This window comes from Anopheles coustani, chromosome 2 (genome assembly GCF_943734705.1).
Source record: "Anopheles coustani chromosome 2, idAnoCousDA_361_x.2, whole genome shotgun sequence".
Classification (NCBI taxonomy): Eukaryota; Metazoa; Arthropoda; class Insecta; order Diptera; family Culicidae; genus Anopheles; species Anopheles coustani.
Genome location: NC_071289.1, coordinates 31,938,052 through 31,950,428, shown reverse-complemented (window position 1 = coordinate 31,950,428; position 12,377 = coordinate 31,938,052). Strand labels below are relative to the sequence as shown.

The window sequence follows — 12,377 nt, the reverse complement described above, 5'->3', positions numbered from 1 at the left end:
GGCTAGCCGACGGAACAACGCAAGGTAAAGGTAGGAAATTATCGAACCTTCCCATCTGCGGCGAAGGCACAAATCGACCACGGCTATCAGTTTGTCCCAGCACAAATCGATACCAAACACAAACGACTTCGGAAATGTATATATTTCCATCAAACGAAGAACGCGTGAGTGAGCGTTTCTTTATTGATCTCGCTTCGAAATAAGATCGCATAAGGCTACTGGGAAGCTTTGGGAGGGAAAAAAAGTGCAATGGAATAATGATAAAACTCCCACATCAGTTACTAGTGATTACGACAGCCTCACGGTTTTCCAATTTTCGTCACAATGCGATTGATTGGCCTGAATTGATTGACCCGATGGAATTTCCTTTGAACTGCATTCACCTTTGCACAAAAATAATCGTGAAAAAATAGAAAAACGCGTTCGTAATGATGTCCAATAGCAAAGTGTGTCTCTGATGTTCGATGTGCAATGTGTTTCCAATGTTCAGACGAAAGTTTTGAATTATTCATCGTGTTTGTTTTCTGTTCCACCTTATAATCGTGTGCGTTTTACTCGACGTGGGTCGTAAGAAGAAGATTTATGAGAAGAAGAGAACTTTATGCCATTAGTTTTAGAGCAATTTTTTCTCGTTCTTTCTCAAAAAAATTGAAACTTAAGAAGTTAAAGACATCAATCTATAAAAAAATTAAAAAACAATGGATTGGGAAATGAGTTTCTCATATCAGTTTATGATCAAAATGAAGTCAATGACGTTCATATCTCATTGAAAATACACATCGCGTTGGAATGGCGGCTTGAAAAGAAATAAGTGGTAAAGTAATTCTATCCACGTCCATTGTTGATTACGTTTGGCTTAACGATGCGCGTGTTAATACCGATGAAACCATAAATGTTAATTAAGAATCTTTTACATAACGGAACCCGGTGCCCGCTGAGTAAATGAATATTGACGAGGAAAGCTCACAGGCAGAGATGATTAAAAAATGGTTTTATTTTTTTTGTACACAAAAATGAAGCAAACAATGGGAGATGGATTGAAATGGGTAGAAAAAAACTAAACCCAACTACTCTCAACGCCGAATGATGCCCTGACATGACATTCATTAGCTCCAAGCATTTTGTTGAAATATCATTAACAACTCGTGGCTTCACTTTGGAGCATAACGGAAAGTGAACGCTTTCCGCCCACAGTGCGAGTACTTAAATTGGCGTCATAAAACAATTACTACGGTTCGTTAACTTGATGGTGAACTCATCTGCCAACATGATTCGATGTCGGTAGGAAATTCATTTGACGGCCAAAAGTTTTTGATAGGTCACGATTATCTGAGCGGTTTGTGAAAACTTTAGGATAAAAAATGCTCAAAGCTGGCAGCAAATTGTGGGCACGTCGGAAATGTGAACAACAACCCGAACGTCGAGAAAAAAATGATTTTGATATCGATACCAAAGGGTCAAAGTATAAAGCTTTAATGTTGTTTAATACATTAACGATACTGTCGTTAAAACACGAAACAACCATTTGGAAACTAATTCAATAGTACTTTGAATTTTCTACCGACATTATTCAAACCTTTCTTTAAATCACAACAAAACCCATAGAATATTTAAACCCATTGAAAAATCAACACAAAGAAGCAAAACCATTAAGGTGTTAGTTGCGTAAAACCCTGCCTAAAATACGCGCTGCTAATGGAGCAACAACGTCAAGAATGAGCGGTGGACCAGCTTTTCACAAAACTTTTCCAAGGACTCTTATTAGCCGCGGAAAATCAATCTTTCCAACTCACCGTTTCTTTTCAATCACTGTAGCGGTTGAATAAAAGCGGTTGGTGCCATTTGAATGGGTTGATCCTTAAATAAACTGTGATCGAATCAAATGATCCCAAGAAATAGGAATCCCAAAACACAATCAGAATTGTAAATCGACCATTTCTTCGATCGTTTCGAGCACCGCACATCATCATCATCATCATCGGCATAAATGTCCTTCTAAATGTCAAAAAAAGACGGATGACGTAACAAACCGCCATGTCATACAACCAGCACCCGGACACGCGTCAACTCTGAACCAGACGAACTTTTTTTCCTTTGTTATTCGCCACTTCATTGATCACTTGTTCGGTGTCAAAAATTGGCAGCTGATTTCGTATAAAGCTCTTTCCACTTCCCACCCCCACTGGGCGGTGGAAATGTGAACAAGCCGTATCGCGCTTCCCGGAAGCTTCTCAATTGGGCCCGATTGAGTGCGGAAATCCGATACTTGTGTGTGTGTGTGTGTGTACAGTATGTTTACGGGAGTGGGCTTTTTCCCGCTGGCGGTAGGAAAAACTGGGGCCTTAGGGAGAGAACTCCATTGGCGGATCCGTTCCCGAATTACCGTGTAGATGAAGCCTTTCGTGGTGGTCCTCTAAAAATGGAATTGAATAGGTTTAGGTGGCTTTTTTTATCGCCTTTTTTCAATGTTTTCATAGAAAACTGCGTTGTATTTTTTGGCTTTTATAAACCAACCAAGCTATGGAAATGGGTTTTGTTTCACTATTATAATAGAAACGTCAAATTTTCCTCCATGGCCGAAGCAGGATGAAAAGCCCATTCAAGAACATTAAATAAACTCTTTCGCTTGTTACATCCTGACCAGGCCGTGGGTTGTGACCTTTGGTGCGTATCCTGATCATTTTGAGAAAACCAAAGAATTCAACGCCAACGCGAGCCCGGGATTGAAAATGCCAATTTTTCGCCCCGTCATCGACTGGTAAAGTAAAGTATCACATTTTCCGGGCTCATTCACTCGACCACCGATTGAGACGCCATTACGTGACCATGGTAACAATTCTGGTGAAAAAAAACAAATGTTATGGAAAACGTGTTAGCAAACATGATCAGTTCTTGGATAATGGCCCTACTACGATGTTTAGCGAGTGAGGGATGAGAAACATTTCAACCTAAAAACTGCTTGCCGAAAACTCCGGGACGACCAAGGGCGGATAAGTGAATTTGTATTATCCAATCTTTGCATTACGGCTGACGTTAGACTTGAGGGAGGGGTGGGGAGGGGGTCAACGGTCCGGGTCTGCAATCTGCCACCTCTGCACGCCACAGGATTATGGTCAGACTATTGGGGTTTTTATTTTTGCGTATTATTTCGGGTTCTTATCTCCCCGCCAGCCAGCACGGGCAAGAGCCCGGAATGAAAACAGAACGACTCAATGTTTGCTCGTGCGTACATTGAAGCACCTTATTGACGGACAGTTTCACGGTTTCGGAGTGGCTGTGCCATTGAACAAACGACGAGACTGCAAGATCTCTATTGGCTTTGTTGCTGTCGGTATTTTTATTTGAAGAGCATACGCACAATTTAACTGTTCGGAATAAATACTGATTTTATTTCATGGAATACACAAAGCCGTTTTTCGGTGGTGATCAAAACGAACTCATAACAAATTTAGCATTTATTCGATCGCCATCTAATGAACCGTTTTCCATTCTATTCGTTTGTTTTAGGACAAAATATTTCTATCATTTGTTTAATGACTCGAACGTTTCATCATCAAACATTCAGAATGATACATTTTATGCTAATCCTTATTTTTTAATCGAATTAAATTTACTTCTTTGAGAAAATTACTAATAACTGATCACCAACAACATCTTTCGCATAACTTATTATGTCTTCCAAGAGTTACCCTTTTGTCGATTAATCACCAAAGTTGCAAGTCCTCCTTTTCCCTCCTTGGGAAGCACAGTGCTGTTGGTGGTTCGTTTCTTATGGCTTAAGTCAACAAAAAAGAAACAGTTGTCCCTTATTTTACATTTAATTAAACTGCAGACCTTTTTCTGTTCAGTAACGACGTCCTTCCCAAACCCTTTTCCTCGAACGAAACGAAAGATTGCGTGCACTGTTCGCTCGCAAATATTGCACGGCCAAAAATGGGCTTCTAAACGGCGACAAATCGATTTCCGATTCGGTGAAAAAGTTTCCCCCCTTTCTGTCGTGGGAAGAACCGAGCATCGATTCGGTGTCGTTTTTTTTTACTTACCCGCCGAGACTCATTAGTGCCATAAATCACCGATCCTTTTTATTGTGCAGGCGGAAGGATCGCATCATTCCGTGCAGAAGTAACGCCTTTGGGTTCCGATCCTTTTAGCTGTTATACGAGGGAAGGAAGGATGATTTCAACAGCACGAGATTGATTTGACTTCGGCACTCAAACGCTGCCCGAATTAGAATGGTCACTGCCCAGCTGGCGTAGGAATAAGTAATATATTCGGGTTGAGTTATTGGTTGACAGTTTTATTTGCTAAACATGCCAACCAGTATAATTTTCTCCCGGCCATAGACACAAACAGCTATATTGTCAATAATTTCTGATTGATATTTTTTCCATGGCGTATCAATTTTGTGTTTCAAATTTAACCATTTTTCACACATATTTCACGTAAACAGTTATTACTTTGCTAGGCCCAGTTTCAGTGACTGGGTAACCAATTGGTTGGAAATAAATGTCAGTACGATTAAATCCTTCACTAATTGATTGACGAGTTACTCCAAAAGCCCACGCCGATCCTTGGAACGGGAGATAAATGGCGATGATGCGAGTTGGGCGAAAATTGAATAATAATGAATCATTAACATCCATGTAAAACGAATATTAAATTTCATTTTACGATGCTCGGATAGGAATCGGTCGGTGGTTAAGAAGAGCTTCTACACGGGATAAGGGATTATTGCGCGCGTTTTCGTTGGTTTAGCCGTTTTAATCTCCGGTACATCATTATCTATTCTCTCCTTCTCCAAATTGTCCTAACATTCCCTAACCTTCCTGAATACGGCTGGACACTGACCAACTGGCAGCTCCATGGTTTGAATGCCAACGTCGTTTTTCTCTGTACCAACCCACTGCCTATCGCGTTCTGCCCAATCCAGGCGCATCACGCAACGTTTGTGATATTTTTAGAAATTTCCACGTGCACAGTCACTGGCAACGGAAATACTGCATACTTTAATACCGAACTTTGGTACCTCGGTTTCCTCGGGGGCAGAAAGCCGGGATATGCTACTAAAAAGCCACTGGGACTTCCTGCTAGTATCAACCTTTTCGACTTGCTGCCCAAGTTTTCTGGTCTGAGTCTTTTCGGGCAGCATAACTAAAGACTTCGACAATGACCTACGCAAACGTTACTTGCTCACGTAACCGGGTCTGTTGCATTCCTGCACACAAATACACACACTCACATACACAAAGGAACGCGTTGGAATGAAACTAACGAAACTCATCTTTTTCCCCGGTTCCTCGCAAAATGTCAAGTGATGACTATTTCGGAACAGAAACTCGCCTCCCCCGGCTGGCATTCTTTTGCTACAAGTTTTTCAATTGGTTTACTTAACAGTTCTGAGTAGCTTCGGACTCGTTGTGTTCGGTTATATTAATCCATGTCACGGTTTGACAGTTCTCAAGTAGTGCCCCAGGGCAACGAAAAGCGCCGCCGTAAGAAAATGCGAACGGTTGGGATTTTTAATGTTTGCCTCTCACTGCCAGCGGGTCGGGACAGGATTCTTCGGTTATTTGAAACGTGTAAGTGTGTTTGCTTCGCGTCTCGATTAGCGGCGCTCTTTGTTGATTCACCATCGTCCTCAAATAGGAACCAGAAGAAATTCTTTCGCTGTGAATGTTGATTGTATGGTATTTTTGTTTGTTTTTTTTACTATTGAAAGCGCCACATTTTCAACATCAATAATACGGCAGGCACCGACTGTCTCATGCAGCCGTTTGTCGTGGCATTACCCAACCGGGTGAAGAACAGTTCTCAACAGCTGCTCCGGGAGTCATGTTCGTTGAATAAGTCACGTAGACAGACGGATGTCGTCCACAGTGACTAACTAGCGTGGGCTCAACACTTAACGTTAAGAATAATCACTTCGAGCACGCCAACATTGCAACAGCCCTAAAACACACTTCAAACGCCACCAAGACACTCGGAATGTGCTGCACGACAAGTAACACGAACGCCCCAGAAACAAGCGATACTAATTGCTCTTTTAACCCCCCCTAAACAGGAAATTGATTTCCTTCGGCACGAACCCGTACACTGACCCTCTTTTTTCAGTTTTTATTTGTTTTCCAAAATGTCCTTTCGGTGCCTTTCCCACTTTCTACGGCCAATTATGGAATTAGGAAGCACTACCCGGGCCCGATCCGGTTCGTAATGCGCGGCAACGCAAGCTTCGTGAAACATTGCTCACCCGATTGGGGGGCGACTGGTTGAGGTTTTCCCACAATTACCACTTTGAAGCTTTTTTCATGCAAATTTTCCGTCTCGAAAATTTCAAATGATTCAGCGCACTTCTGGGGATGGACGTGGGTATGGGTCTAGTTCGAACGGTGACCAGAGTTTACATCATTTGTTAATAATTTGCATACCCGAACAGAGCGGTTCAAAGAAAAGGGTTAGTCTGGAATTTTGCTTCGACGACTAATGGGAATTTGTTGCCCTGACTCATGCGTTGGCTGGGCTGAAGATTATCGAAAGAATTCTAATCGATTTTTATCGAACTTCACTTGGATATACTTGGTGGGAGAATAGTTTCGAAAATGAAATAACTTAATAGTACCCTGAGTTCGCTGATCTATACTCGCTTCTTCGTTCGTAAAGTTGGTCTTGAATTATGATTTAAGTCATCTCTGTGATAATGTTTTCGCGTGCTTCTGTTCTTTATATTCGATTGCAACTATTATGAACATTCTATGATTTAATCCTTTCGCAAACACGCCTGAAAGTATGCTGTCCGCCGTACACTCTGACGAGATTTTAATTTCCCGGCGTTGGCACTCGAAAGGATCGTTAATATAATCGATCAAAGTACCTGTTCATTATTTTCCAAGTGGAACGCTGAAGAGTTAGGCGTCAGAACAATCTCCCACTCGCGTTTCACAACACTCATTTAGCTATTGCGGGGCTCAAGTGGGTCAAGTCATTGAATTTATTTGGCGCCAACGTTTTGGCTCGAGAAAGTATAAACAGAGTGTGTGTGTGTGTTCCCCATTTCAGTTGACGAAATGCAATTCCTCCAGCAAAACAGTGCACTCAGGATCCTACAAACAGAGTGCTGCAAGTGAATCGTATCGACTGTAATCGAACCACGTCAGACTTTCCGACAATCATCGGAATCAATCCGACTGCCACTCAGCCACCTCTCGAGTTCCGTTTCGAGGGCGCACTTTCACCCACGATGAAAATGTCACGACCCCTGGTGCCGGCCACCTACCTGCTCCTCCTGGTGGTGCTCTGCATTTCTGGTCCCAGCCCAGTTTGCTCCTACGACAACTCGCACGTCGCGCACCACCCACTGGACGCGCTGTTTCGCCCGCAACCGGCCGCCGAGAAGCATTCCGGACCGGTGACGGGTGCCGTCACGGCCGGTGGCAGCGTTGGCGCGTCACAAGTTTCTCACGGTTCATTAGCGCCCGAACAGCACCATCCTTCGGCGATGCTTCAGCTAGACTCACAGCAAAAGCCACCGGTTCCGAGTCCCTTCCAATCGCTCGCTCCATTCGTGGCGCAACATCGCGGTGTTATGAGACGCCGGGCGGTGGTGGAGCCCGGTGGAGTGGGCAACCGTCATCGCTGGCACGCAGATCAAAGACCGGCGGTGTTCGGCAACGATGTCGTTCCGGCCTTTCGGGCCGTTCCGGCGCTCGATATCGGTCGCCCTGGCAGCGACGAAGGTAAGTGAATAAAATTAGATTTATCCTTGCCAATTTTGGCCGGACCGTGCGGGGGCCGACAAGTTTTTCGGGACGCACAAACAAAAAAAGAGAAAAGGTGTAAAATAGCCCCAAATCGACTTTCAGGGCCTGTCCCGAAGATCGATCGCCATGGGTCATGTCTTCCTAGCGAATATTAAAGTACCATTCTTCGTCCACATCTTTTCCAAAATTCCGCAATGATTTTCGCCTTCGACCGGCCCATGTTGACCCCGTCGGTAGTGTTGACTCCTGACGTGATATCATATTTCTATTCCAACGACACACCTTCCAAGGCATTAATAAACGGCTGAGCTTGTCACCGTGTACGGGACGATAAATTGCATTTTACTTTGCCATACCGTGGCACGAATTGATTATAATTGAGATTGATCTGAGATCATAAAGTTGAAGGCATAGAAAAAGGCATCATAAAGGTATCACATACCAAAGATTTTTTTTTTCCTTTGCATTTCCTTCCTTTCGTGGATGGCAAAAAGAAAGCATGTAAATGTACCTGGTCCGAAGTTGATTATCTAACTCTGGTTTGCTTTTACTTTGCAGAGATTAAAAACACGCGCATGAAGATACATCTAACAAGATCTAAACAAACAAATTGAATAAATAAGTTTACTTTGAATTTTCCAAAAACCAATGCTCTCTTTCTCCGGAAATAATGTTTAGGAAATGTGTCTGCTCATTTCAATTCATTTTTCCAACTGCCTTCAATTTAGTCGATATCACGTTTTTACGCCTGCATAATATAGGACTAATAAACATCTATTTGTTCCCATCATGGAGTTTTTTTTGTTTTTTGTTATCGCCATGCGGTACCCTTACACCTTGGCAGTACGTCAACCTCATGCGTGTACGTGTCCATTTATTGATGAAAATGTTTCGCAATCTAGAGTGCCCGTAGAGAGTTGAACTTTATTTTGATACACCAAGCACGCCCTCAAGTTCCGAAGAACTTCATGATATTGATGTCACATTTTAGTTGAGTGCTAGTAGGATTTGCCTCGTTCCGTTCTATATGACGATATTGGTACGAATATTATTTGAACACTGACCTACACTGAAAGGAGCTCTTAGGAGTTAACAATACTTGAGAATCAATAAATTTCACATGTTTGTCTACGGTCGTTTCTAGACACCTCTTATGACATTTGTTAAGGTTAAGAATTCTTTTTTCTCGAGTAGGGGATATATTCTGGCCGAAGAAGAAAAATCTTGTAGGTGCTTTAATCACCTTTCCCAAAGCTTGTCAAACGATGATTATAAACACATTTTGATTTACCATCCCACGGACAATAGTTCCCTCGGGTGAACTACTTACGGGCGACGGCGTCCTAACGTCCATTTTCCATGCCCTTCCCGCCCGCTTACGAACATGTCGTTTGATTTCAGATTTTGCCGACCAAAGCTACCCCGGGGGACTGGAGCATCCCGTCGCCCTCGATCCGGCCGAGAACGAGATCGGTGACAGCCCACTGTCGGTGGTCGCCCTCAGCCCACTTGGTCGACCCCGGCTGGACAGCGGAGGGGCTGGGGATGGCCGCGCGATGGAGAGCATCGATCTGATCCGCGAGCAGCTGGAGCGCATCAAGCAGGAGGAGGACATCGAAATCAAATCGAATCTGCTGATGAAGCTGTTGACGGAATTGCCCGAGGGACCGCTGCCGATTGTGTACATCGAGGACGCGGCGGGACTGGCCGGTGCGGTTGGCAAAGTCGACGATGCGACGGATGACGACACGGACGAAGACAACGACGATGGCGACGGCGACGAGGAGGAGGAGAACGAGGGCCGCATCGTGACGGGGCAGTTCACGCCGAATGGTGGCAAGCGGTCCGGGCGTTACTACCGGCGCTATCCTTGGAAACGTCAGAATTCACGCAGTCGAACGTAAGTGTGTGGGACACTACAGTGCACAAGAGATTGAAATTGAATTGGAGTCAAAATTGAACGACTCTTTTTATTTTCCGCGTCCCGATAAAAGGCTCGGAATTGGCGTTTGCAAAAGAGAAAAGTTGATTCTCAGCACATTTCCACGGTGAAATCCGGTGGCCTTTGCTTTGGTTTTACTTCGTTTGATTTAGTTTTTAGAAGCCTCTTCCGTAAGGCATGTTGTGTTATATTCAATCTGGGACTGGATCAGGAGCGATTGTCCTATTTTTTGAATATCTAAACAATTATGAATGCGTATTTGAAAGTTGTAGGTATTTTCTGATGCAAGGAAATATCATTTCATAAAATACCCTAGGTAAACTCCACATTACCCTTCTAAAATACCACCCCCATGTTTTTTACACGCTGAGATAAATTGAAGATTTTTATCACAACTCTTTGAAATTTTTTTTGTAAGTAGTAATAGTTATAAAAATCAATTTACTAGTTTATTTATCCTCATTTCTTATCTTATTTATCCACAAATAATATAGCCTTATACAAATATATCCTTATGCCTGTCCTTACAAATGAACGCATAAGAGCTAATCACAATTGTTTTCGTTGTTACGTAACAATCCTATTCAGTTAACACAGAACTTTTATTCATCTATCCCATTCCATATCCCATTTATAATTTATGATATTCAGTTCAGGAGTCCTTGATTCAACTCTTTTTTTTATTACAAGTCGAAGAAATTCTTGTAATTTATTTTATACGAATGAAATGTGTTTAAACGACACACCACATGAAAATATAAGTATCAACTGACAACAGTAGAGAAATTGATACAAATATATAACAATGTAAAAGAAAGTGTCGTTCCGTGTCAAAATATTTGTAAAAAAATAGCTGTGTGCAGATACCTTCAATCAATTCGGCTTGACCCACATTGGGCAAATATTTGTTTATAAAATTGTGTTGTTTTTTTTTCTTTTGCTCCAGAGAAACCTGTTAATTTGAAAATCTTATTTTTCAATTTCCTCTCTCAACAAACAGATACGATGCCGAAGCTCGCTATCTGTGCGTGCCGAGCCGGGAGGACGTCTTCAAGCTGCTCGTCGGTCTGCACGAGAACCGGGTCGGCAACCACCAGCGGACGGTCAACTTCTGCAACCGCAAGCGTCCGGCGAAGGCCATCTTCACAAACATCCGCTTCCTGGGCTAAGACTCTTGCTCTTCGGGAGTTTTTTTATTCGCACGCGACACGAAACAGATACGACACGACACAGAGACGGTGAATCGAAGAAGGATCACGGTGCATGGTTGACTGCTCCCTCCCAAATCGTTGCACGTCCCCCATCCCAAATAGATCCCACCCCTTGACGCTTCCGATGTGGTACCGAAGAGGTTAAAGGAAAAGGCAGGAAAGTTTTCCATTGTCCGCCCGTGTCCGAGTCAGCTTTATCCCGGCCTGACATTGCTCCAATAACGAATGTCCGTCGGGAGTGCTGGATGGAGGATGAAGTATGTGAAACAAATGAGCGCTCATACATACACACACATACATATACACATTTTCTACCCAAAGCATAAAAAGCGAATGAAAAACAACATGACTATCCTCACATCGCATCGTATCGCATTAATCCTCCCGTTGTCATTAGATAAGTTTAGGATGTTGCATACTTCGACGCTCGGAAGGAGCTCACCGGTAGGTCTGAAGAGTACAGAAAAATACTAATCGAAACCTGGAACCTGGGGAGAGGTAGACTTAGGCCAACGATAAGTCGTGGCAACCGAACGCGGCTCAAACGATATGTTGGGCACACTTAAAACGATCGACCTGTATGATAGCTCTCGTGCGTCGGAGTGTGAGGTTTTCTCGATTGCAGAAGATCGTATCGGCGATCTGTCATGTTGATGTCCGGAAGGCAGCTATTTCCTTAGGTATCGGTATCCGAGACAGCACGCACGTCGGTGGCCGTTGAGTGGGTGGTGGCAATCTTGTAAAAACAAAAGTGTCCCAGGGGCAGGATTTACGCAAGCATACAAGTAACTAAGTCAATCCTTTATAGAAGTAGAACTATCTGAAACCATATAAAAAAAAACATTCATCATAGGAAGGATGGAGTGGAGAGAATATTTAAAATAATAATAAAAAGTACATATTAAAATACGCATACAAAACAAGAAAAAAAAAAGCACAACTAAATACACATGCACAACGCAAAAGTTTCCATTTACATTTCTCAACCAAACGAATAAAAGTAAAATATAGAATAAAGTTGTGGAAAACCTTCTCTGTACTACGTTCAGCATGGTAGATGATTCGGTGGTGGTGTCCTTTTATTTTTCCGCTTTTTATTTCTATCATCTTTCTTGTGGTTGGCGAAAGCGTCTCTTTTCTCGCGCCGAAAGAACCATACGACACGACACGGGAAAGGTCGAAGCCTTTCCCATCTCCGCTGGAGTTGGTGGACCACCGTGACGGAAGTTAAATTATGATAGCAACATGGCGAACGGAAATGAAAATAGTTTACCAGAGCAAGTTTCACTTAGCTACGGCATGCTATAGCAACAGGTAAGTAATCCGCAATCGAGTTGGTTAAAAATACAAACACAAAAAACAAGTCAGAAAAAAGGGATAGAAAATGTCAACAACTCGTCTGACCTTAATTGGATAAAAAGTAAACCTGTTGGTTTTATGATGGAAAAAAATTGTTTCAAGGGTTTCCGA

At 42.9% G+C, this 12,377-nt stretch overlaps 1 protein-coding gene across 1 annotated transcript; it reads left to right on the top strand.

Annotated features, from left to right (window-relative positions):
* The first annotated feature begins 7,234 nt into the window (after positions 1–7,234).
* LOC131264223 (uncharacterized) lies at positions 7,235–11,902 on the top strand. The gene is made up of 3 exons (XM_058266512.1): positions 7,235–7,730; positions 9,156–9,654; positions 10,697–11,902. Exons 1-3 carry the CDS (start codon positions 7,235–7,237, stop codon positions 10,863–10,865), a joined length of 1,164 nt encoding a protein of 387 aa, XP_058122495.1. The 3' UTR covers positions 10,866–11,902.
* The last annotated feature ends 475 nt before the right edge of the window (positions 11,903–12,377 follow it).